The sequence below is a fragment of the Phyllostomus discolor genome, chromosome 6 (assembly GCF_004126475.2).
Source record: "Phyllostomus discolor isolate MPI-MPIP mPhyDis1 chromosome 6, mPhyDis1.pri.v3, whole genome shotgun sequence".
Taxonomy (NCBI): Eukaryota; Metazoa; Chordata; class Mammalia; order Chiroptera; family Phyllostomidae; genus Phyllostomus; species Phyllostomus discolor.
Window position 1 is genome coordinate 79,260,720 of NC_040908.2, and position 27,011 is coordinate 79,287,730.

Sequence of the window (27,011 nt, forward strand, 5' to 3'; positions counted from 1 at the left end):
TAGCAAAGAGAAACTATCCAAATTTTGTTAACTACTAACATGATATAACTCTAATATATGGTATTACTATTTCTACTGCAGCAAATTCTAGTTTTCTCAAGGTCCTTTTCCTGACTTTTTTTGAAGTACCATATTTCCAACCTTTAAATTAAAATGTTTTTCTCATAAATATACATACCAGATTGGTATATTCACATATATGCTTTCCATTTTCAGGCTAAGCAAAGACATGCATTTAGAGCTGTATTAATGTTTTATTTTAATTGTTGTTCAAGTAGTTTTCTGTGTTTTACTCGCATACCAGCCCACCCCCCAACCCTCCACACCTCCCTCCCACTTCCATCTCCCACTTAGTTTTTGTCCATGTGTCCTTTGTACTTGTTCCTGTAAACCCTTCCCCTTTTCCCCTGAAATTCCCTCCCCTCTCCCCTCTGGTCACTGTCAGCCTGTTCTGTGTTTCCGTGTCTTTGGTTATATTTTGCTTGTGTGTTTGTTTTGTTGTTTAGGTTCCTGTTAAAGGTTGTATTGATGTTATTAAAACAAAAGACAACCCAACCTAATATCAAGAGAAATTGACCTTTCCATGAAGTGTTTGATACAGAAAACACTGATTTTGAAATATCTTTTTTTTTAATTCAAATACCATTCTGATTATTCATGGTCCAAGAACATTCAAATAATAAACCAAAAAGAAATAGATGTTAAAGGTTGATCTTCAAACATTATAGCCAATGATGCCACGCTTGCCTATGATTTCGCCAATGTAAAACCACATCCACACCTCAGTGGCCACCAAACCATTCAGCACAGCTTCCTGAAAAAGAATATAAGGATGTTATTAAAGTTAGAGGGTAGTTTTAGTTAAAGTCAAGAATTACTGATGTTAACTTTCTTCAATTGAGAACCCCTGAAATTTCAATTATGTAAGGTAAGTAGTCTAGAGCTTATAAATTCTTTTTTTGTTTAAACTTTATTTTTAGAGAGAGGGGGAAGGAGAAAGAGGGAGAGAAACACCAATGTGTGGTTGCCTCTTGGGCACCCCCCCTACAGGGGACCTGGCCCATAACCCAGGCATGTGCCCTGACTGGGAATCAAACCTTTGACCCTTTGGTTCACAGGCCAGCACTTAGTCCACTGAGCCACACCAGCCAGGGTGAGCTTATAAATTCTTTCAAAGCATTCTTTAAAGATCTGAGCTGACTTAACACTTTAATTTTAGTTTATAAGATACTTTAGGAGCCCCCAAACAACCCACATCCTAGAAACAGCTGAAACTTTTAGACAGGGCATTCATATGAAAGGATGGCTATAAGAAGGCAAGTCTTTGAACAGACGTTTAGATAAAAGGGCCTGTATTCTCCTTTAGACATAATTTTTATTTATTATTTGCCTTCACTTGTATTCAGTAATTATTCAGTTTCACAGATCAATGTTTTACTGCCCTGAAGAGAAAAGTATATCTATGGTTCCAGAAAACAGTGTTACATGCAAGTGCAAATATGGATCTTGAAACTCTAGTTGAAAAAAGCAACTTTCCACAACAAAACTGAGCCTTTACCTTTTAGCACCTGGAAATGAATTTCCCCCTTCAAATTAAACCAGACATATTGGAAGTTTTCTGAAAAAAATTAACCATCTTTTTCAGGATATGGATTCTTAAGTCAGCAATAATTTATTTATTATATTTATTGATTTTAGAGAGAGAGGAAGGAGGGGGGAGAGAGAGCAGAGAGGGAGGGTGGGAAAGAGAGAGATAGACAGACAATGGCTTGTTGTTCTACTTATCTATGCATTCAGTGGCTGATTCCTCTATGTGCCCTAACTGGAGACTGAACCTGTAATCTTGGTGTACTGGGAAGATACTCCAACCAAGTTACCTGGCCAGGGCATTAAGTCAGCAATAATTTAGTTATTTAGGGTTTTTTAATCCTATGCTTTGATCATGCAAGCAAACATAAAACACAATCTCCAGGTCTTTAGATTTTATCTTTACATAATTCAATAACCCTTCATTTCATAATATATGGTTGCTAGGTTTTGATATTTTTATCCTTCATATGAATGTGAGCTGCCTAACTGTGATATATTCCAAGAGATCTTTTGACCAAATCTGGAATAGTTCCAGGACTAGAGATGAAAAAAGGTATAGAATCAGCAAAAATAAGACATCCTATTTCATTTATTTACTTTTAGAGAGAGGGGAAAGGAGGGAGAAAGAGAGGGAGAGAAACATCTATGTATGAGAGAAACATCCATCAGTTGCCTCTGGGCAACATCCATCAGTATGCCAACCGGATCCTGGCCCACAACCCAGGCATGTGTCCTGACTGATAACTGAACCTCAGTTTGAGGGAGGACTGAGCCATACCAGTCAAAGCCATCCTATTTTAGTATACTAAGTAAAATAGGAAGGGGAAAAAAGGTTGCCCAGTAAATGCTCACTTTTTTGTTATAAAACATACAGAAAAGTAAGATATATAATAGCCTAATAACTCGATAGTCAAGAAAGAGATTCTCATTATGTTAGTTTCAGCCTCAATGGAAAATGCACATAGTAATCAAAACAATCAGGAAAATCCCAAGGGAAGACATTTTCTTTTATGTATAAGTTTTCATTTAACACATAGTTACCTTAACTGTGAGCTGTTTGAAGCTACCAGTTTGAGCACTATTGACTATTTTTTTCAAGCTCTGTATAGCTGTTGGGATCTCAGCAGGGGTTGGAGGAATCAGCTCAACCTTGGCATAGTGCCAAAATGTGGCCAGTCGAGGTTTTGAGTAAGTTACAGCAGCTGGAAAACAAAACAAAACAGGATGAACTCACTAGAGACCGAAAGAAGCAGATGTGTGGGCTGGACAGAAATATTTATTTATGCATCACATTCATTCACTGCTTGTATGAAATGTGCAGCCTGTGTGAAAAGCCAAAGCAGCTCCTGGTAATAAAACACTTTTTTTTTTGGGGGGGGGGGGGATTTTATGTATTTATTTTTAGAGAGAGGGGGAGGAAGGGAGAGAGGAAGGGAAACATCAATGTGTGGTTGCCCCCTGCATACCCCCTACTGAGGGATCTAACCTCCAACCCAGGCACATGCCCTGACTAGGAGTGGAACCAGTGACCCTTTGGTTTGCAGGCTGGCACTCAAGCCACTAAGCTACACCAGCCAGGGAATAAAAGGCTTTTAAAGATGCAGAACACCTGTGTCCCAGGGACGTTCAATTAGGCAAGATACTATAAGCATATTCAATTATGCCAGGACTTCACTAGTGGGCAGCTAGTACTGTTACTTTACTTATGAATGAGAAATCTAGTTAACCATAGTTACTAGAAGTTGGATTAAAAAAACAGCAGCAATGTAACACTTCCTTGGTGGTGTTATAGAAAATTTGGAGGGAAGAGGTACAGTAGGGGAGGGAAGGAGCTATGTAGAATGGCATCCTACAGAAAAGATTAAAACTTGTCACAATATTGGTCACAAATCCAGATGGAATTATAATTAGTACCCATTTTTATATCTTCATCAATATGTGTTGGGTTAAATCTTTCTTTAACAAAAGCACAGCTGACCCTCCTTCAAAACACCTAAAACAATAAAAATAAAACCTATATGTATTGTTAAGAGCAGCCAAAACTTGAATCTATTACTAAGCTGAAATTCCTCAAGGAAAAAAGATTTTAAACAATCAGTGTAGATGTGAGAGGATGGTAGTGATTTCAGCAAAAGGCATTTTATTAAAAAAAATTACTTCGATTCCCAGCCAGGGTACATTCCTGGGTTGCAGGCCATAACCCCCAGCAACCGCACATTGATGTTTCTCTCTCTCTCTCTCCCTCCCTTCCCTCTCTAAAAATAAATAAAATATTAAAAAAATTACAAGACAAATGTAATAAAAACACAAATGCATGAGCATCCATAAAGTGTCTATTGTTGAAAGGCAGATCGAAGTCTTTTCATACTTTTCCTGTTACTAACTGCCTGTTGTTTACTCTTAGAATTATTATTTCCCTCATCCTTTGTGCTTAGGACTATAGGTAAATCTTTAGGCAGACCAAAAGCATGAAGAGATATTTCTCTAAATAGAATTATGAATGCCTGAAGATGGGGCAATCAAAAAGCACAAAGTCTGTGTAACTCTCTTTAAAATGTAAATTCCAAAACACAGGTATTTCATCCTTTAAAAAAATCAGTATACTGTACACAAACACTATACTTTAGGAGATAAATTACTGGTAGGAAAGAACAGAAGCAAGAATAAATACTGTGGTACTGGATTAGAGCTGGAGACATTCATATGGACTCATGTTTGGTTTAATACATGTATGCAGATGGACACAGAAATAATTTATATGTATGCAGGTATACACATGGCTTAGTGTGTGCATACACAATCTTGTTCAGTAAGAGGGCCTAGCAGCAATGATATAGTAGTCTAGTAGCAAGGTATATATCTAGTGCCTAGATTTTAGTTACAAAACACCACTGTCCAATAAAAAGAACTACGGCTCCTTGGAGAAATGGTTGAGTCTATGGCAGGGAAAATAAAAGATAAGTCTGAAGCATCTTATAGTACCAGCAAGTAAAGGGGGCATATCAAGGGGATAGAGGTGCCAAACTGAAGGAGTTCTCCATGGCCAAGGCTGCAACAATTTCAGCAAGAAAATAAATAACATACTACTGGAAGTATGAAATAAATGTACATGAATCCATATAATAAATAACTGAACAAATAAACGGAGAAGAGACATATCTCTCATAGAAAAATTCCATTTAAAGGTACACAGATACTCGATCTTTCTAGAAGATGGAAGCCCTACAGATGACTGCTGCTACTCCTCTCCCCACCCCCTACATCATGGGCTAGACTTAGTCACTTGCTTCTAAAGAACAAAATATGGAAAGGGAAATGTAGTAACTTTACAGTGAAGAAACCTAGGGAACATTACTTTAACAAAGTGATGAAAGCTAATTTCACCAGTGACGTTATATGGATATCACATACGTCTTGATATGTGATTAGAGCACTTCACTTCTGTGGTATTCTTAAAACCCATAGCTCCAGAATAATCATGAGGAAAACACAAGACAAATCTAGATTGGGGAACATCTGTTTAGGATACCTAAACAAATACTTACACAGATACCTTAAAACTGTCAAGGTCATGAAAAGCAAGGAAAGATTGGAAAACTGTCATACTCTAGAGGAGCTAGGCCACAGGTAGCAAACACAAGGCCCACGGTGGAATCCAGCCCTCTATCCTTGTTTTATCCAGCCCGGCACCTTGTTTCTACCAGGAGGCAGTGCCAAACTCTCGCTTAACTGTTAAGGAGTAGTTACATTTATAGAGTGTTTAAAATTACATTCGGCCTTTGAAGGCAACCACAAGGCTGATGTGGTCCCCGGTGAAAAGAAGATAGGACAACTCAATGTAATGTGGGAAAGCTCGTGTCAGTTTAACTTACCTCATACCTTGCTACCCAGCAGACAGCGGAAGTATTTACAAACAGAGCAGACTGCTACTCAGGGCTGTGAGTATTCAGGGCTGTTCTGAAATACAGCGCTTTACTAGTAAAGCTTCAGATTTTTCAAACGGAAAACACTATGAATACTCAGCTATGATAAGGACTAACTACTGTTTACATACAACCCTTTTTATGCTTACTGGGGAAGGGATATTCGTCCCTGAAATCCAATACCACCTAAAAATTCCCTCAGAATCCCGCAGGATAGAAAGCAAAGTCAACGTTCAGAAAGTTACTCAACCATAAAAACTTCTGTAGACTTGAAAATACTCTATTAAGAACCAGCCGACCCGATGAGGTAGAATTTATGTCCTGTCACACATCTCTGCTCTTGCTTTCCTAGCAGAGCCATATCCCCGCCCTAAGGAGCTTAATGGCGGCCGCGCCGGGCTTCCAGCACACATCCTCCTGCACTGCGGCCTTCACAATCCACAATTGCTAGGGAGCACTGAGAACCCAAGCTGCAAGCCAGGAGAGTAGAAGGCCAAAGGAGCCGCACATCTGCCTCCAGGTCCCCGGACCTTCAGGCCATCCCCTCCCAGCTCCCGCGGGCCCCGCGGATTCCCACAGCCCGCGTCTTCTTCAGGTCGTCGCAGGCGTCCGGTCATGCTGTTTACCCACTCCGGTAGACTGACGCCGCGCTCACCATTTACCAGCACTGGGGCCTTCTCTGCGAGGTTACGGACAAATTGGGCCATGGTTGCCGGATGGAAATTCTGTGGTCCTCCAGGCCAGCTGAATGTCACCCCTCGAGAGGACCCACCGAAGGACCCCGTCCCGCTCCCAAGGTCAGGCCTTCTGTGTTTGAGCCGGTCCGAGAAATTTAGTCGTCCTACTGTCTTTCTGGAATTTTGCTGGTTAATTTAGCTTCTTCAGCCACAGAAGGGAAGGTGAGTACTAAAGATGAGGTCAGACTGCACATGAAAAAAGGTGGGATTCCGCAGCGAAACAGGCATTGCTTGGGGCAGCCGCTCATGGAAGCCCGGAAGGCCGGCTTGGAGGAAAGGCGCATGCTCTCTCCCCCCCCCCCCCCCCGCCCCGGCCTTTTTTTATTTTTTTGGACTGTCAATCTCGACTTTTGCGTCAGGTGTTTTCACGTCTGAGAATGTGGGAAGGTAGCCCTGGGAGGCACTGTAGCGCTTTTACTAGGCCGTGATCGTTTTACGAAGACACAGAGGGTCCTAAGCCAAACACGTAAAGTTAGGGCAGAGCAGGTGCCAACCTATCTCCAGCTCAGCCCATTGCCTTTCTTTAGCTTTCCCGGTTTTCCCGTCATCCTGTATCAGGATGGGAAACCAATTCCTCCAATTCCCTTACCAGTCACAGGAAACTATGCAAATATGAGGAACAAAGTCACATTGACTAAAGCGCCCAGTATGCCAACAGTTTTGGAATTTAAAGTATGTCCTGACTGGTGTGGCTCGGTGTGTTGGACATCCTTTGCAAAACGAAAGGTCGCCAATTCGGCGTCTGGGCACATGTCTGAGTTGAGAGCCAGGTCCCCGGTTGGGGGTGGGGAGAGGCAACAGATTGATATTTCTCTACCTCTTTCTCCCTCCCCTCGCTCTCTAAAAAGAAATAAAATCTTACAAAACAAATAAGCAAGCAAGCAAACAAAGCCTGTAAATTAGGCAGTGTCCTCATTATTTAAGACCAGGTTTGATAAATGGTCACATAACTAGTGAATGGCAGAGATGGATCTGAAGAGGTTGTAAGGTAAACAGAAGTGAGAACAGTTTCAGATTGGGCATGTTGTTGACCTGGGAAGATTTCCTAAAGGAGATCCTTGAGTTGATGTGTAATAGAACAGCTATATACTACAGAGTGGAAACTTTTTGGTTAAACAAGACTGGAAGAAAACATATAGTTGGGAAGTGGCATCTGTTGAGAGACACAATGATAAGTAATGTATCCTGGGGAAGCCTGAGCATAAGTAAAAGTTTTGGGTTGAGGGTATGGTTAGAGGTGGAAAGAAAAATTAGAAGCCAAGGGCAGAATTTCAGTGGAGTGATTCGGCTACATTATGCTAAAGAGAAGTTAAAGTAAGGATGTTGAAGTTAATTTGGCATTATGGTAATATTAGCTACAGCGATTTCAAAAAATTAGGATAGAAGCCAGAGTGAATGAATGAATACAACTACAAAGGAAAACAAGCCAGAACACCAAACAGGGATGTGGAAGTCAAAGGACAAATTGAAGACAGAAGAGGCATTGACAGGATCCCTGATCAGGCACAAAAGTTGGAGGGATTAGCTTTGGGATGGTGGGGCCTTTTCCACAGATGGTATAACAGGAGAAAAATCTGCAAGTGGAAATTAGAAGTCTGTATCTTTCTAGTGAAGTAGAGGCAAGGTCATCTGAGTGTGAAGGATAAATAGCAGGGTGGGCAAGAACTTGAGGAAAGACATTAAAGTTTGGAATAGCTGTTGAAATTAAAGACACAGAAGTGTAGGCCCTGGTTAGAGCATTCTCCCAATATGCCAGGGTTGTGGGTTTAATCTCCCATCAGGGCACATACAAGAATCAACCAATGAATGCATAAATAAGTGGAATAACAAATTGAGATTTTTCTCTCTTTTTCAAATCAATTTAAAAAATTAAAAATGAGCCCTGACTGGTGTGGCTCAGTGGATTGAGTGCCAGCCTGCAAACCAAAGGGTCACTGGTTCAATTCCTAGTCAGGGCATACGCCTGGGTTGCAGGCCAGGTCCCCAGTAGGGGGTGCTCGAGAGGCAACTGCACATTCATGTTCCTGTCCCTCTCTTTCTCCCTCCCTTCCCCTCTCTCTAAAAATAAATAAATAAAAAATTAAACACTATTCAGGGTTGTTGAGCAATATTAGAAAACACAAGTTTGTGGTTGTATCCTAAAGATTGTGTCATTTTTCTCCAACTGTGGTCTGTAGTTTGGATACTGGAGCAAAAGGAAATGGTTGGGTTAATCTAGGCTAAGGTCTTGCATGGCAGAGGTACAGGAACAAAGGGCAAGGGGAACAAGATAGTAAAAGATTAAAATGAAAGACTTGGGTTTTAGGTCAGAGAAAGAAAAGTGAAACCAAAAGTGAACTGATTAGGAGACTCATCTTCCAAAGATAACTACAGGATCCATAGGTTATCTGGTAAGGCAGGTTAGATTAGCCAGGTCACAATTGATACTCCCTAACGAAAGTGAAGGAGAGTCCGTTAAGTTTCCAGCAGGATTTCTAAAACTGCCACTAGCTTTTAATACTGTAATAAAAGAAAGGATAGCGAGGATTGTAAGTTAGGTGTTCATTTATTAAATACAAGCTTTGAATAAACACCCCCAGGCAGTTTGGCAAGAAATAACTTTCCTGAAATGTTTCGAAATTATTATGCTGATTGTTTTGTTTCAGTCAGTCTTTTTGTTGTTATGTTCATTTTCTTTTTTAGGTTCTTTTCCTGCTTAGCAGTTAGAGCATGTGCATTATTTCCTCATGTCATCAACATTGCAGCATCACTCTCCCGCTGGCAAAGGCACCTCAGTAAACTTACGCTCTGTGTAATGGCTGCTTAGCAACCAGCATCAAATAAATTAATGAAGCTTTTGTAGAGTGTGATACCAAATAGCAAGTGGCACCTTTACCTACACCATTAAAAACTTTTCAAGTTTCTTTCAGGTTTTACATATCCATTAAAGAAATCCAGATTGCTTGATAAAACCTACTTAATTCCCCAAGTTTAGTATTACCCTCTTAGTAAGCAATATTAAAGTTGATTAAAGAATCTTCATTTTCCTATCACACTCCAGCAAAACCAACACATAAAATTAGGTATGCCAGAAAGCCTGCTCTAATAGATTTAGAGCTGTGTCTGAGTTCCAGATAACAAAACAGTTCTTCAATCAAGCTTCCGGTGCACATATGCACTGTGTTGTACCAAAATAATTTTAGCCTTATTTTTGGGATGTTCTTAAATTACTTGATTTCCTTACCAACAGTGGCCTTAAGCTACACACTTTCCTTTGTAATGAGTTTAAAGACATTCAGCAGCAATAATGGTGCCATAGCCACTTAGAAGTTTCAGGACAAGGGCTTAAAAAAAAAAAGCTTGTCAGAAAAGGCTTACAATCTGAATACTGACACAGATACAAACATGGAGGTTGTTGACTACAAAGCTCCTGGGAACAGCTGCCTTCTGAGGTTTTGTGCCCATTTTTCCTTCAATTTTCTCCCTTAAAACTCTGGTCTTTTCCTTGTTTTAAAAATGAAAACATCCTATTAGATTTGGTTTTGGAGATAAATGCAAGTAGGTAGAAACTTATTTTATACACAGATCATTCTTAGTAAAGGAGAACAATAAAAATGACATGAAGCTTATTTTAAGGAATTAAACAAATCCTGTCAACCACGCCTTAAAGGCCTAGGGAACACACTGAATTTACATATTATATTCCGGCATTTGTAAGTCTTAGACTTCCCTTTCCATTTATAAGCACAGCAATAGTCAATATCTTTATATCTAGTGTGGGATGCCCTCTGATTTTGCAGTTTCCCAGCTGATACCATCAAAAACATATCAAGGGCTGTTGATAGAAACTTGGCATATTATAAAACTGACATCTTGTTTGAAAGACACCATGGTTAACAATAATGCTCTCTAAATGAAGCAATGACCCGTTTCCAGATCATACCATTTTTGTCACCTATGGTATCTTTGTGCTTAGAGGGACAGCGATACAGACAGTCTATACAAGAACATGCCTCACACTTAACATGTTAAGCTGCACATCTGAGTAAAGAACTCAAGCTCAACTTGTAAAAGTGCAGCCTACCTACCTACTAATTACACAGGGCTAAGTTGATATTTAAAATGGTTTGTGGACAAGGTTATGCTCAAATTCCTTCTTTGTTAATTGCTGATATAAAGCTGAGTTACAAGCAGTTCTTGGAATTTGTAAGTTCAAATATTAACTATATATATTTCATAGTTTCAGAATTTTGTCTAGACTAAGTGTTAGTGGCCACACACTGCATACATCTTACTATGGAAGAGATGATTTAAAGTGGTACTCAGTTTACACTAGACCAATCTAAAAAAGCACATGGTGTATATATACTGAGATATACTGTTGATATTAGTCTTAAAATTACATTCTTCCTGCTTATATTTGTTGTTCAACTTCTCTGCTCAAGCCTCGTCCTTGGAGCAGCTGATTTCCATAAGCTAAATTGGTCTCAACAGCTTCCTATATTCTTTTGCCTCAGAATTTTTTGAAAAGTGTCAAAAACTTCAGGTTTGTCTTGTCAATCCTCCTAAAAATATTGTAGGTCTAAGTTTTCTGTGGTGACGACAACCCCATGAGAGAGTTCTTGTTCTCCACTGTATCTCTGAGTCACAACACAAAATTAAGAGCTATCAACAGAATTGTATAAGATTCCTTTCTTTTTTCATCTCATCTACCATCTTATTCAAAAGTCTACTCAGACATCAAGATATGTGAAACGTTATCCTGTAATACTGCAGAGCTGTTAACAAGGAAAAACGCTGAAGTCTGGGTCATGAAAACTAGTAAACACCTTGATAACGCAGAACTTTCAGATGATGTCACTGAAACATATGATATATACTTAAAGCAGTGCTCACCAAAGATGTTTGAGCAGTTCTTGGAAGAGAATGAGTAAGGTGGCAGGAAGTTTTAGTAGTTGAAGTTAATATAATTTAAGGTAGAAAAGAGAAGAATAGGAAGAGAGAACAGAGGGTAAAAATTAGTGATGATTTTTGAACTTGGTAATGCTATAACTATAATTTCCTGCAAGCCAGGAGAACATTGTAAATAAGTCTTAGAAATCTTAATTATCATTATCTGAGCAAGAACAGTTCTCTAATTTGGTAAAGAAAAAAAAAAGCAGCAGAACCAAAGAGAAATCACAATTGTTTATCTATACTCTGGGGTTGGTTTGGGGTTTGTTTAGGTCACAGTATTTATTCCAGTTGCTCCTTTTGTTGTTGTTTCCTCTCTGCGAGCCACTGTTGGATTTTTTCTTTTAGTTCTGTGTTTGGCCGGATCTGGTCCATGGTGAGGGGACTACGGTTAAAGGGATCTGTTTGGTCACTGGGACAAAGAGAGAGAGGAAAATGGGGTTATTTCCATAAATTCTAACATCCAAAGCCAAAATTAGAACACCTGGGATCTCACTGTGAGACTGAAGCTAGGGTGCACTGTAAGTTTGAATTAAATGCTGAATTGAGGTTAGAAAGAATGGTTTGTTTAGGTCACAGTATTTATTCCAGTTGCTCCTTTTGTTTCTGGAGGGTATTTTTTTTTCAGATTATTTAGCTACTTTGTCTTCCTGCTTTTTAACAAAATTCATTTCAGCATTGTTGTTCAGATGATATTTGACTATATTTCCCTAAGGCAGAGACTCTGTACACTCGTGTCAGCACAAAGAGCTGTCTGTAGTTTTAGTGACAGGCTCTCAAAATACAGGGTCTGGCACAAATAACGCCCCCCTTTTTTATTATAAAACCTTTTACTGCAAAATCATAAGCATGGAATTCTGTAACACAACAATATCACACTCAAGCAGATCACATGACATTTTAGGTGAAATGTTCAAATTAAAACTATAAATTATTACACCTAAATTATTACCCTACCCTACCAATCATACTCAAGCAGGAGTTATTTCTGCTAGACCTCGTGGAATAAGATGTTAAGGGAAAAAGCCTTGTGAATTGACACTTGATTTAGTTAGCTGATTGCTATACAAGTAGGTGCAGATTATGGCTTCCTGACAGGTAAGAAGGTTTATAACATTATTTAAGGGCTGATGTATCTTCTCTTTTTTATTCTGAGGCCACAATAAAACATACATTTCCATTCACACTTTGGAAAAGTCATGCATCATGTGTATAGTGAATGCTTAATACCAAATACCATAAAGTAGAAAATCCTTCTTTACTGATACTTAAAAAACTGTATTTCCTTAAATTTGGTTCAACTTATATAACTTAATTTTAAATAGGCAGAGTCTCCCAGTAACCATTTCTATGTAACACTGCACATAAAACAAGGAAAACCCCTGGACACTCTGGTTGAATTCAACAGCAGAAGCGGAATGTAGGTTAACCCATATGATGCATATAGTTTAGAATCTGAATTAAAAAATACCCATTTTTATAAAATTAAAACAATTTCAAATCCACTTATACTCTGGGTTAATATATTTTATAACATATGTTAATAGAAATTATTTCCTTAAGGAAGGAACAGGTAAGGTTAGAATCAGCATTTCTCAACAGGGTGTCTTGTTTTGGGTGTTTAAATACTTAAGTAATATATCTCTACCAATTCTTCCCCAACACAGTAAATCAATAATATGGGCACCTATTGGGTGTACTACATTGTAATTAGGAATATGGGAGAAAAAGATGACAGCAAACAATCATACATCTGTACTCTTGAGGCTGCTCATTTGGGCTGGCATACCTGAGCAAATGTCTGGCAATGGTGGATCTATCCACAGTGACTCGGGAAGATGGCAGTACCACAGGGTCAGACATCAGTGTGCTCATGATGGGGTCCAGGAACTCATCACAGGCATCTGCATAGGTCTCCTCTTCCTGTTGTTGGAGGTCTGCTAGAGACTGAGCATAAACACCTAGTAGCTGAGGTGAATTCAAGAGCAGCTGAATTCAAAATGCTCAATGACTAAACCTTAAAGGGTATATAACCTTAAAAGGTATATATAAAGGTAATAACACTTTATAGTGACAATGACAATTCTCAACTTTATTTTTTAAATAAGCCAAGATGGATAAGAGCAAATTTAGCATTCATCCCCAATTCTGAAACTTCATTTTGGCTCAGCTGCCAGCAGTCATAACTCAAAATGGGCTGAAGTGTTGAAGACACACATCACATACATCTTTCTGGCAACAGTCCTGTTGTAAATGTTGTAATTCAAAAGGGGATGAGGTAGAGGGTTATTATTTGCATAATTACAGAGCCACTCATGCAGCCTGTGTATGAAAAGCAGTTTCCGGTTTTAGGTACAAAAAAATGTAAGAATTTAAAAGTGGCTTCAATATTTGGTTCTTTCATAACTCTAGTTCCTCAGGGCCCTGTCTAGGTAAACTCTAGGCCAAGATGAAGCCCAACTCAAGAAATAAGTAACTCCATGAAGGGAAGACTGGTATCAATGAGAGAAGTGTTCTATCAGATGCTATGCCATGATTTTTCCTTTTTTATAACTGCTAATGGAGCTCTGTCATACTCTAGCAAAAGGGATTAGCTAAATACAATAGAGTATTTTAATCTTTACAATGTATGGCTATTTTACCCTGACTGGTGTGGCTTGGGCATAGTCCCGCAAACTGAAATATCGCCAATTTGATTCCTGGTCAGGGCACATGCCCGGGTTTTGGGCCAGGTCCCTGGTTGGGGGTGTGTGAGAGGCAACTGATCAGTGTTTCTCCCACTCTTCTCCCTCCCTTCCCCCTCTTTAAAAATAAATAAATAAAAATCTTAAAAAAAATAAATTAAATGTATGGCCATTCCCACATAAGCCAACTACCAACCACAAATATAGAGAACAGAGAAAGTCAATAAAAATCAATGACTAAAAAGTACTCATCTTGAATTCTATTCTAAATAGTTCTTTTGCATTCGAATATGGATTTTCAAATCTATAGGTAACACTACACAAAAGTTTTCATGAAAACAGCTTACAAAAATCTGTACATTCTTCTCTTCTAGCAGAAGCTTATTAAATTAATTTTCGGTTCTCACCCTCACATTGAAAAAGGTAGTACTAAGAATACAGTAGTTCTGGTTATTGACTAACCAGAAAGAATCATGTTTATGTTTTCTCAAGGCAATGATTTTATCCCCCTGAAATAGGGTAAAAAGCAGAAGAGCTGAGTTAACAATGTGATTTTTTTTAAAGTTTATTTTTTAGAGAGAGGGGAAGGAAGAGAGAAAGAGAGGGAAAGAAACATCAATTGGCTGCCTCTCACATGCCCTCACCAGGGACCCGGCCCCCAACCCGGGTGTGTGCCCTGACTGGAAATTGACCAGAGACCTTTCTGTTCACAGGCCAGCACTGAATCCACTGAGCTACACCAGGCAGGGCAACAATGTCATTTTATACAACATGTTAATAAACAAACTATCCTCCTTACCTTGATTCTCTCTGCTAAGTTGCTGAAAGCCACAATCATATTCCCAGGCTTATTTATTTTCTTCAGGACTCGGACTGTCTGTGCAAAGAGAGTTGGGGAATAGGAACGCCCATCCTTGGGCACAGTGGCACAGAAATTCTCCTCATCCCTGGAAGGTCAGCATTGGAAAGAAACAGAGTTTCAGAGGAGATGACAAATGGGTTGAGGAACAAGGATGCCCTTCACTTAAATGCCATGAATGTTCTTTTGCTACAGAAAGATTTCTTCTAATTTTTAGGAAGTCTATCAAGTATTCTGTGACCTTTAAAGAATTCTGCTTTTCCAAACAACAGTACAACCAGCAAAGTTTATTTTGCAAAGATCTAGGCAGATCTAGAATGTTGGAAATTCTAAAACATGTACCACAGGTCATATAAAATCTCATGATTTAAAACTACAGAAGATTCTTTCATCCACCAATTAGAAATGAATGATTTCTTTTCTATATCTACCTAATTACCAACCAGTCATTCCATTATCAAAAACCCAAATTAAAACCTTAGCATCCCCTTTGGCTTGCCCAATTTAAATCTCAGGTACCCAAGATTTAAGTAGATAGTGCAGATATCTGATACGAGCTGCTGGGGTTTGAAGTCAAATTCACTGAAGTCCTTGACTTTTAAGGCCCCCATCTTGGGGCCAACCAGATGCTGTAGAAAGTAGTTCAGCATAGAGATGATGCGCTCAGCCAGGAAAGGATGCACAAAAAGTGATTTGATGTCTGGAAAAGAAGCCAGTCTGTGAAAACTCAATCCATTAGCAATTTTTTACTTATATGTTAAAGAGTTTTGCTTGGAGACTTCTGGGGACTACTATTTTTTAAAATTACATAAGCAATACATTTTCATTGCAGTAATATTAGAAAATATAGACAAGCAAAAGCAAACAAGTAAAATACAAAAATTACCAACCAGAAATAAACAGTGTTAACATTTTGCTAATACAGTTGACCCTTGAACACAGGTTTGAACTACATGGGTTCATTTATATGCAGATTTTTAAAATAAATACCATAAATGTATTTTTTCTTTCTTATGATTTTCTTAGTAACATTTTCTTTTTTCTAGCTTCCTTTATTGAAAGAATACAGTATATGATTCATATAACATACAAAATATGTGTTGACTGTATACTATTGGTAATGCTTTCAGTCAACAGTAGGCCATTGGTAGTTAAGTTTTGGGAAGTCAAAAGTTATATGTAGGTTGCCCTGGCTGGTATGGCTCAGTGGATTGAGCACCTGCCTATGAACCAAAGGGCTACCAGTTTGATTCCTAGTCAGGGAACATGCCTGGGTTGTGGGCCAGGTCCCCAGTAGGGGGTGCTCAAGAGGCAACTAAACACTGTAGTTTCTCTCCGTCTTTCTCTCTCCCTTCCCTTCTCTAAAAACAAATAAATAAAATCTTTTAAAAAAAGTTATATCTAGGTTTTCTTTCTTTTTACAAAAGATTTTATTTGTTTTTAGAGAGAGGAACAGAGAAAGAGAGAAAACATCAATGTGTGGTTGCCTCTTACGTGCCCCCCTACTGGGAATCTGGCCTGCAACCCAGGCATGTGCCCTGACTGGGACATGAACTAGTAACCTTTCACTTTGTGGTATGATGCCCAACCCACCATGGGCATGCCAGTCAGGGCTATTCTCTTCTCTGACTTGGGACATGTTTCTTTGTTTAATTTTGGCAGCCTCCCTGTGTTTGTTTCTATGTATTAGGTAGAGATGCTATATATCCCAAGCTTGGTAGAAAGGCCTAATATAGCAGATATCCTGTAGGGTCTAGTGGCACAGCTGCCCTATTCACCTGAACTGGGCACTCCAGGTGTGTCCCCCACTCTCTTTGTGGGTTCTGTATACCCTCCTGTTGTAGTTGAGCATTGATTGCTATTGGCATGTCAGACTGATCAGCTGCAATGACTGGCTACCACCACTGTAGAGGATTAGCTGTACAGGTGCCCACCCCATGGAGCAGGACTTACTTTAGTGGGGCTGTGGTGCCTACTGAGTCCACCCCTTGAGTGTGTTGCCTGTGGAGGTGGCTGGGTAGTGCTTTGATGTGGTATGAAGCTGTCCATCAGGTACGCTGGCTATGGGGTCTCCCAGGAAGTGTAGACCAAGGTCAGCTAGCACCTGTTTTCCACCTGGAGCCACAAAGCATGAGCTACAAAGCAATCTACATATGGCTGCTACTTGTGCTGGATTTGAAGTACCTAAGAGAGGCCATGCTGTGAACTAAGGCTGGCTGCTGCCAGGTCTGGGGCCACTTAGTGAGAGGTATGGGGCACACTGAGGCCAAATGCTGCTTGTTTGAGATTTTAGGGGTCTGAAGCATGAGCCAAGACAGGCTATTTGTATGGAGTAGGTGGAATGGGGTCTCGGAATCTCCTGGGCAAGAACAGTGATAGCAGGTTGATAGAGACTTAGATATCATGCCTGCCTGCTGGCTCTTTGTATATGTGTCTGGCAGGGAGGAGGGAGCAGGGGGCAGGCCACTCGATGGTGCTCAGCAAAGAGACTATGGTCCCTGCCAGTACTTCTGTCCAGAAGAAAGCTGCTTCTCCTCACCCTGATACCAGATACTTCAGTTCCTCTCACTATGTCCCTGATGCCTTTCACTCTGCTGCTCCAGTGCTGAAACTCAGAGGGAGTGAGTCTGAGTAAGTCCATGCATGAGCCCTTTAAGAGGAACTGCCTCGGACTCCAGAAGCCCTGAATCTCACTCAGCCACAATCCCTGGGCGGGGGGGGGGGGGGGGGGGGGGGGGCCACCTTTGTGGGGCTAGGACCCTTTACTCCTTAGGAGAGATCTCCGCAGCCAAGACATCCCTCCCTCTTTTTATCTGCCACATGTGACTGTGAGACCAGCCAGTTCTGTGTCTCTGCCCCTCCTACTAGTATCAATGCAGTCTCTTCTTTATATCCTTAGTTGTGGAACTTCTGTTCTGCTAGGCTTTAGGCAGTTCTGAATGATGGCTGTTCTGTAGTTTAGTTGTATTTTTGATGTAGCTGTAGAAGGATTTAAGTCCTTTCTGTTCTGTTTTCATGGAAAAGTTCTTTGAATGCCCAGACTGGTGTAGTTCAGTGGGTTGGGCATCATCCCACAAACTGAAAGGTTACTAGTTTGATTCCCAGTCAGGGCACACGCCTGGGTTGTGGGCCAGGTCCCTGGTTGAGGGTATGCAAGAGGCAACCTATCGATGTTTCTCTCACACATCAATATTTCTCTCTCTTTCTCCTTCCCTTCCTCTCTCTAAAAGGAAATAAATAAAATCTTTTTAAAAAGTTCCTTAAATTTATCTTTGACCCTCCTGCTGACATGCTGTACTTCTCTTATCCCTTTGAGATTACAAAGATTTTCATTTATTATGTTTCATATGTTAGAAGATTTCTTCAAATATCAGATGATCCTTCGTTGTCATTTTGCAGTAAGCAACATAAAAGTTATTCATCAAATTTTCTTTATTTAAAAAAATTAAAAAAAAATTTTTAGTGAGGAGGAAGGGAGAAAGAAAGAGAGGGAGAGAAACATCAATGTATGGTTGCTTCTTGAGTGCCCCCTACTGGGGACCTGGCCTGCAACCCAAGAATGTGCCCTGACTGGGTTCCTGTGAAGCTTTGGTTTGCAGGCTGGCACTCAATCCACTAAGTTACACCAGCCAGGGCCATATATTTCTTTTTTAAAACTAAGTCTTCAGTGTATATTTACTTACAGCACATCTCAATTCAGACAAGCCACAATTTCAAATATTTGCTAGCCATATGTGGTAAGTGGCTACTGAATTGGACAGTGTAGCTCTAGAAGGGGTGGAGATAAATGTCTTTGATCTACCAGAGTTCAGGAATATTTTTCAGGTTAATAATCCTCCCCTCTATCCCCAACATATTTATGTGGCTAATTTGTCCTCAAGAAAAATTATGCCCACTTAAGCTTTCTGGAAGTTGTGTGAGGGGGACAATTCCTCATTCCCATGTCAACGATGGGCATCATCAATTCTTTTCTTTTTTTTTTTTTTAATCCTCACCTGAGGACACTTCTTAATTGCTTTTAGAGAGAGAGGAAGGGAGAGAAAGAAACATTGATGTAAGAGAGAAACTTTTATTGGTTGCCTCCCTTATGCACCTGGACTAGGGATCGCATGCACCCAGACCAGGAATTGAACCTGCACAGGCCAGGGTGGCATCATCATTTTTGAAGCTTCTCTACTGATTCATTTCTCTCTCCTACTGTAGGGGATACAGTCACAAGAGTCTGAGTTTCAGCTGGGCTGATCAGTCAAATGAACAGGTCTTGACCACTGTATTTTTGGGAAAGCAATGCTTTACTTCCTTACCTGATGTCAGAAAGGCAAGTGTGCCAATTGTTTCATTGGACATGATGTTATGGAAACGTGCCAGCTGTCCAAACATCTGTAGGCCAGCTTCCTTCTCTCGGCGGGCTTCTGGAGTCAGACTATCCCATTCACCTCGGTCCTTCTCAATTTGTTGAATCTTTATCTTGCTCAAATACTATAGAAACCAGAGGTGGAAAGAATCAGAGAAAAAAATGCAGTTGAAGGGAAGATGATATTTAAGGAGTCTTTCTTAAAACTGAGTCCACTATGCTGGGAAAACCAGGGACTACATTAGAGACACAAGGCTTTACTTCTCAACATAGGACTAAAGCTAAAAAAAGAGGCTTTAGAATAAGAAAAAAAAAGACACTATGGCTTCATATCACTTTGTTTCAGCCTTGGTAGACTTACTGGTAATTTCCCTAGAAATATTAGTCTGTAAAACAGAAAGGAGGATAAATAATGTAACATATGAAACCTCAGCAAAAACAAACAAGCTACAATGGAAAAAAAGGATGAATCCTTCCTGAAAGACGAAAAACAACAAAACCCCCCAAAAACTGTTTATCATAAAACAAGGCTATATCAAACATCCAATATGTCTGGAAGGTGACCTATATTTAAAATCCTCTTCCTTGCTGTTGTAGCAAATGTGTTAAACTTACAGTCCCATGAAAATTCCATCTGTCATTTTTGTGTCACACAGCTCTTGCTTAAAAGGGTCTATTTATTACATGGCTTATTCTTGTTTTCTAAGAAAATCTATCTAAAAATCTTATAGGATTATGAAAAAAGTAGGAAACTTTTTTCAGAAATTAAATGCAAGTTGCTGGGAGATTTGCTAATCACTATGAGGAGCTCATGGCTGTCTAGTAGGCTGCCCTCATGGCTTGCCTGGTGCACCTCCCTTTGGGTCACTGCCCTATATTATAGCTGTTGCAGATAGGGAAAGTTTTTATAGGAGAAATAGGCAGCTTCATAAGGAGGGTAAAAGATAAGATACGTTGAAGGAGCTGAGAGGCACCCACTGTACACTTTGTGAACTCATGTTTCAAATACAGCTAAAGAGTTAGGAGGCAGCAGAGAGATGTATACTGACCCAAAACAGATTTTTTTCCCAAGCAGTGGTGTAAATACCAGAATCTTTTAGGAGAGGGACAAGAATCATTGCCTTAGTGAGCTACTGTTACAATGTGTTGGGATGGAAGAGGTTGAAATTCAGTGACCAAATATAAGGTGCTGATTTCTTTGTTAGTGTTGGACTGATCAGCTCTGCCAGTGTACTTTAGTTTGGCCTTATCACACTTTCTTTTCCACCCTCTGCCAAAGTATTATCCTAGCTTGAGACTTCAGTGAGCCTTGATCTTGATCTCTAATGGAACAATATTTCTCAAGCTCTGCAATGGCAAGGTTGGTGGTATACTACTACTGGCAAATTTTTGGTATCTAAGACTAATACTAGAAGCAAGATTGCTCTATTATGATTAAAAGGTGAAAAGCATGTATTGATCATGATTTCATGGTATAAGAGCAGTTAATCTGTTGGTTTTTTTTTTTTTTTTTTTTTTTTTTTTACCTGTATGGCTTCATCCAAAAGGAAGATGGCATCGTTCATCAGCAGATTAAGAAAGCGGAGAAAAAGTGGGGGATTCATGGCTTCTAAATTCTTAGAGGCATAATCAGCCAAATCCTGTAAGTTCCAGCCCAAGAGGAAATCATTTTAGCACTGAACCACAACTTATTGGGGCTTATCTGAAGCAAAACTCAGATAATAAAGTTTTGGTTTCATTGAAAACTCTCACCTTAATGCTCTCTCGATAGGTATCTGTTTCCCACATGTACCTTAGAATGGGATACATGGGACGGCGGTAATTAAACTTCTGTTCAAATTGATGGGGGTCTCCTGGAGTAAGGTAAGAGCAAAACATCAGCAAAGGTGGTGCTATTAGAGAAAAAGTAAGAACTTTTGTCTATGTGTGGCCATTTTCCTTTATTCTGAATGTGTCAAGACTATTGACAAAATCTGCCTTGTAAGTTTATAAAGGCGTAGAGCTGTAGGCAAGTGTTTGCTTATTTCCTTACTGAGAACAAAAGTCTACCTTACACAGAAGAGAACAAGGACCAAGCTATACAATATAAGCCAAGGGAAACAAATGCTTCCTCTTCAAATGTAGAATATTTATCAGACTTTGCATGAAGACTCTGAGCTGGCCACTATGGCAGTGACAGCCATTTGTAGAATGGGATATTAAGTAATCCTAGCATTCTTTATAGATAACATACCAACTGAGTAGTCAAATGGTTCTTGATTACTCTGAAAAAATCAGGTCAGGAGATAAAAATCTGAGGCTTATACTGCTTTTGACATACCAAAGGTACCACTAGAGCACACTATAGGCTGGGTCATATAATAAAGCAAGAGCTTGGGATACGGAGTTCCAAGACCTAAGTGTTCCTTCTGCTCCATATAATACAAGTCTCTTAACATGTTGCAACTTCCACTTCCTCAGAAATAATACAGATATTATAATACACCCTTTACTATTACAACCAAAAGGTTGTTGTAATGATCATATAAGATAACTGCAGCAATTTATGAAACTTCTTATGTATTACGAAGATTTACATGTACTACCTCACTCATCATTTCAACCCATTTTATACATGAAGAAACCAAGGCTCAGGTGAGCAAGTGACAAAGTCAAAATCCAAATATGGAAAGGCAGTCAATAAAATGTTAAATGTCTCTTTATAAAGTATATGATGGTCTAACCACTATGCTGTATACCTGAAACTAATATGAAAATAATACTGAATGTAAACTGTAATTGAAAAATAAAATAAAAAATATGTTGTAAGTATCATTGGATAGTAGGGCATCCTCTTTAAAAGAGGTCTTAAATACTGCTTAACATTTTGTTTACCAATTGAGATGGGGTACTATTTACTCAAACACAGCATCTCAGGAGTAGATCTCCAAAGGCCAGAGAAAGGGAATGTTGCCTGCTGTTACTGTTTTATTTTTAAGATTTTATTTACTTATCTTCAGAGAGGGGAAGAGGGAGAGAAAGAAAGGGAGAGAAATATCAATGTGTGGCTGCCTCCCAAACACCCCCACCCGGGACCTGGCCCACAACCCAGGCATGCACCCCAACCAGGAACTGAACCAGTGACCCTGCGGTTTGCAAGCCGGCACCCAATCCACTGAGCCACACCAGTCAGGGCACCTGCTGTTATTCTTAATCTAACAATTAGACTGTTAGACAGTAGACAGTCTGGATAAAACAATACCTCAACCAGCATACTGTCTCATTATCCAATATTCTGCAATTTTGAAGCAGAGAAAACAAAAGCTCAAGTTTTAATTGGACAGCCTAATTTGTTTATGATTTAATCAAGCAATATAACAAAGCTGATGTGTGTGTGTGTGTGTGTGTGTGTGTGTGTGTAAGGTGAGACAGACCTGAGCCTATCAGTTGTATGACAAATAACTTAATCTTTTTTCAGGATCCATGTCCTCACATATAAAGTAAGGATAACACAGTAAAACTTTCCAGACAGTGACAAATTCACGAGACTATGCACTTAGCATCAAGGCTGGCATAATAAATGATACTTTTCTGATATTCAAATACTGTTCAAGCTATGAAACTCCACAAGTATCAGCTTTTCAGTTCTAGACTGCTTTACCTGTAAATTCAATGTCCACAAAGACCTTGATTAGAGCTTCTGCAAGGTGGGGTGCATAGGGAAAGTTGCAAAACACACGTTTTCGGTGGAACACACTGGATACCAAGGGATTTGGGGTCTGATCCAGGTGGGGCATCACTGCTTCCAGCACCTCAGCCAGTTTGGCCCTTAGGTGGGGATTCTTCATCCTGTAAATAGGGCAGAAAGCAAGATGAACTGGTAGATTTTTCTTTAAGATTTAATTTTCTTTATTTGATGGTAATAACAAAGGATGCAGTTTAGTGCTTAAACCTGAAATTAATGACGACCCTTCTATCCAGGCAGAGTAACTAACGACAGAGAATCTACAAAGAAAACTAAGAGACTGGGATGAAAAAGCAGCTTGAGCCTGACTACTACAAGCTGCAAGCTGATTTATTTCAGCCAGGGCAGGAAAGCCAAAATTACTGACTGCTTTCCTTACTGACTGGAACCCCAACAGTGTTCCTCCACAACCCCCATTAATCTTGTCAACAGTTGCATTACATTGTATCTACTTACATATAAAAAAAATTAGCCCTCATAATAAAAATCACATTTTCCAGAAGTATTATATTCAGAATCACTGACTACTTTTTCTTCATCTTTTTTTCCTTGAACATGTAGGTGTTTCAGTCTACTGTTTTTCTTCTTTTAAGCCAGGTAAGGGCGATTCGAAAACTCTCAGTACCTTCATCATCATTTATTTCAGCCATTTTAGATTTTCATTCTCCAAAACCATTGGTGTACACACTGGTGTGGAACCCTGGTCATGCAGTCTTCTCAGGAGTGTTAAGAGTGACTGAAACCTCTTTTTTCTTCTTCTTAGGGAAAGCCTGGCTATTTGCAGATTTCTGAAGATCAGTGTTTGAAGCATTGCTTTTTAAATTTTTATGTAAAATCAATGAAGGAAAATTGTAATTAATTTTTACTTAGAAGGAAAATTGTAATTAATTAGCTTTCTTAGCTAATCTCCTCCTGAGTAATTCTTTCTTTTCAAATGGTTTCTCCATTCACAGCCTTTGAAGACGTGTCTGGTTCTGGTTTTACTGTTTGACTGCTGGATATGATGGCTTCTTAGATGGGTATGCCACGCTCTACAAACTTCCTCATGTACTTTTCTCAAGCATAAAAGAACAGTTCAAGACTTCACCAAAAAGGTAGTTGTTCACTGTTTTAGCAACCACCCTGGTAACATCTTCAGATTCAAACTCCATGAAGGCATAACCTTTTATTATTTGCAGTGTTTTTACTTCTGGACAGTCAGAATCTCATTATAGTGCCAAACTGGGAGAAATGCTCAGATCTGAGTTTTGTAAAGCACTGGAGGTAAGTGGTCCATGTAGATTACTCCAGGACTAAGTCAGTCCAAGCCAAGGAGTCAAATTTTTATGAGTATTCTCTCCACAGGACTCAAACCATTCTATGCTACCTATGTGGGGGAAAAACAGGACTCTGCAGTTTTAAGTCTGTCAATTTCTGGGGCATAATGTAGGGGATACCATTCAACTTTTGAGGTCACGGCTTACCAAGAATGAGGGTGAGTACTTAGTTTGTGTTTAATTTTTAGCCATTCTGTGTACTTCTCTATGGTAAGACATTCTTTATTGTTTACTATTCTCTTTTTCACCTGGGGTAAACCTGCCTTTCCAAGCTTTCTGAAATCAAGGGCCAGGATATAATTATTTTACATTACTGACAATGCCTACCATGTGTGCCTAAAATATGTGCTGATTTATATTTTCTCATTAGATCTGCTCAGCTCAGTGAAGGGTTGGTTTTTACCTACTTTTCACTGATGTGGCTCTGGGGACTGTGGATCATTTTTTTCTTTGTGTAGCAAATCTTCATTTATATACACATTGTTTGTTTCCTTTGGCTTAGACCAAAAAAGTCAAGAGAAGCATCTCTACAGGTCAATGAGTATCTTCCTTTGGGAAAGGAGACTAGGAGCTATGAATGAGAAAGACTTGAGTTTAGAAGTCATTTACCTAGGTTTATTGCTCATCCAACTCAGGATTTTAAGAGCAAACTGTATCATATGATTATTAAAAGATCATTAGCACCTGGCTGCCATTGGTAAGGTTTCTGCATTAAGGTAACCATTTTAACCAAGGACTAGCAATGTAATTCCTCTCAGGTACCTTACAGGGAAATTCAAATTCTCTGTGGGCACAGTCCTTTGCCTCTCAAGAATGAGATTTTTTGGTGCCCACAGGGATGGTCAGGTGATCTATTAATGTTAACACAACTTGTGAAGGAAACCCCTTATGAGTCAGATTTGTTTATTTCTTGGTTTATAAGTCTTCTGAATGTTTTGCAGCCCTAAACAGTGACAGTCAAGCTTTTAGCACTTCACCTTTCTATGCTCCCAGTGAAAATGGTGATAAAGTGAAGGACATGTTCCAGGGAATCTGCTGATGTCTCTAAGATGTCATCAGCAAAGCGGCGGAGAAAAATGAGGAAATCACCCAAGTTATCTGCAAAAAATTCTGAAAAAAAAATTGCATTGGAATTAGCCAAATATCTGACTCTTTATATTTACAAATTCTACACTGTACTTAATGAAGGTTAACAAAACCCAAATGTCTTGAAGGTACTAGGAATGGTGGTAAGTTAATAAATGTAGAATCTCCTTTAAATGTGTCAATTTTAATTTTTATCCAAGTACTATAAGGACAGTAGAGACACAAAAATATTGTTAATACACCAGTGCAGTTTAAGAAAGTATACTGAAGCCCTGGCTGGCATAGCTCAGTGGATTGAGCATGGGCTGTGAACCAAAGTGTTGCAGGTTCAATTCCCAGTCAGGGTACACGCCTGGGTTGTAGGCATGTGCAACTGCACATTAGTGTTTCTTTCTCTCTTTCTCCCTCCCTTCCCTCTCTAAAAATAAATAAAATCTTAAAAAAAAAAAGAAAGTATACTGATACAATATTTTTCCACACTCAAGGATAACTGTGTACTAAATAACCCTTTAGAAGTATGAAGAATCCTGAGTAAAAGATTCATTGGGTGACTATGCCCACCAGTCTCCAGGATGGCCCTTACCTCCTGATATTCATGCCCTTGTATGTCCCCTCCTACACTCTTCCAGGGCACAAAACATACCTTGAGGCCTACAGATGTGATGGTATATCATTGTCATGATTAGTTTATAAAAGTCAACAGCTTCCATTTTGGTCATTTGGTCTGGAGGAAGCCAGCTTCCATATCATGAGTAGTACTAAGGAGATACTTATGTGGTCTAGAAAACAAGCCAGCAAGCAACTGAGGTCTGCCAATAGCCACATGACTAGGCTTGTAAGTAGATCCTTCAGTCCTGCTCGAGCCTTCAGATTCCTATGGCCTTGACTGTAACCTTATGAGAGACTCAAGAGTCAGAACCATGCAGCTAAGCTGCTCCTGGATTCCTAACACCATAGATACTGTGAGATAATGTTGGTTGTTTTCAAGTTTCTATGTTTTGGGGTAATTTGTTACTCAGAAATAGATGAATAATCCAGTGATCAAGAAAGTTTTTGATTTTTTTTTAAAAATATATTTTTTTATTTTTTAACAGATTTTATTTATTTATTTTTAGAGAGGGAAGGGAGGGGGAGAGAGAGAGAGAAACATCAATGTGTGGTTGCTGGAGGCCATGGCCTAAAACCCAGGCATATGCCCTGACTGGGAATTGAACCTGTGATGCCTGGTTCGCAGCCCACACTCAATCCACTGAGCTACGCCAGCCAGGGAAGTTTTTAATTTTTTTTTAAAAGACTTTATAAATTTATTTTTAGAGAGAGAGGAAGGGAAGGGGAAAGAGAGGGAGAGAAACATCAGTGTGTGGTTACCCCTCACACATCCCCAACCCGGGACCTGGCCCACAACCCAGGCATGTGCCCTGACTGGGAATCGAACTGGCGACCCCTTGGTTCGCAGGCCGGCACTCAATCCACTGAGCCACACCAGCCAGGGCCAGTTTTTGATTTTTTTAAAAAAAGATTTGATTATTTTTAGAGAGAGGGGAAGGGAAAGAGAAAGAGTGGGTGAGAAACATCAATGTGTGGTTGCATCACATGCCTGCTACTGGGGACCTGGCCTGCAACCCAGGGATGCGCCGACTGAAAATCAAACTGGTGACCCTTCAGTCGTGCTCAATCCACTGAGCCACACCCGCCATGGCAAGAACGTATTTGATTTTGATGGACAATACCTGTCAACCACTCACTGACATATATACACATATAATCTCTCTTCTGGGAGATTAACCAATAGGAGATGATTTTTTT

At 39.6% G+C, this 27,011-nt stretch overlaps 2 protein-coding genes across 5 annotated transcripts in view; both read right to left on the reverse strand.

The window, feature by feature from the left end:
• Positions 1-611: 611 nt before the first annotated feature.
• On the reverse strand, positions 612-6,316 carry ATP5MG (ATP synthase membrane subunit g). The gene is made up of 3 exons (XM_028517605.2): positions 6,169-6,316; positions 2,632-2,792; positions 612-814 (listed from the first exon to the last, which is right to left on the reverse strand). Exons 1-3 carry the CDS (start codon positions 6,218-6,220, stop codon positions 716-718), a joined length of 312 nt encoding a protein of 103 aa, XP_028373406.1. The 5' UTR covers positions 6,221-6,316; the 3' UTR covers positions 612-715.
• A 2,463-nt stretch (positions 6,317-8,779) lies between these two features.
• The window catches only part of UBE4A (ubiquitination factor E4A), a 42,245-nt gene continuing 24,013 nt past the window's right edge, over positions 8,780-27,011 (reverse strand). For all 4 annotated transcript variants that reach the window (XM_028517303.2, XM_036028480.1, XM_036028482.1 and 1 more), the window contains 9 exons: positions 25,097-25,229; positions 22,720-22,907; positions 20,832-20,932; positions 20,606-20,719; positions 19,030-19,204; positions 15,245-15,425; positions 14,666-14,813; positions 12,972-13,129; positions 8,780-11,594 (listed from right to left, as the gene is read on the reverse strand). In XM_028517303.2, the coding sequence (XP_028373104.1) occupies positions 11,465-11,594; positions 12,972-13,129; positions 14,666-14,813; positions 15,245-15,425; positions 19,030-19,204; positions 20,606-20,719; positions 20,832-20,932; positions 22,720-22,907; positions 25,097-25,229 (1,328 nt within the window). In that variant the 3' untranslated portion in view covers positions 8,780-11,464. The remainder of the gene's footprint in view (positions 11,595-12,971; positions 13,130-14,665; positions 14,814-15,244; positions 15,426-19,029; positions 19,205-20,605; positions 20,720-20,831; positions 20,933-22,719; positions 22,908-25,096; positions 25,230-27,011) is intronic.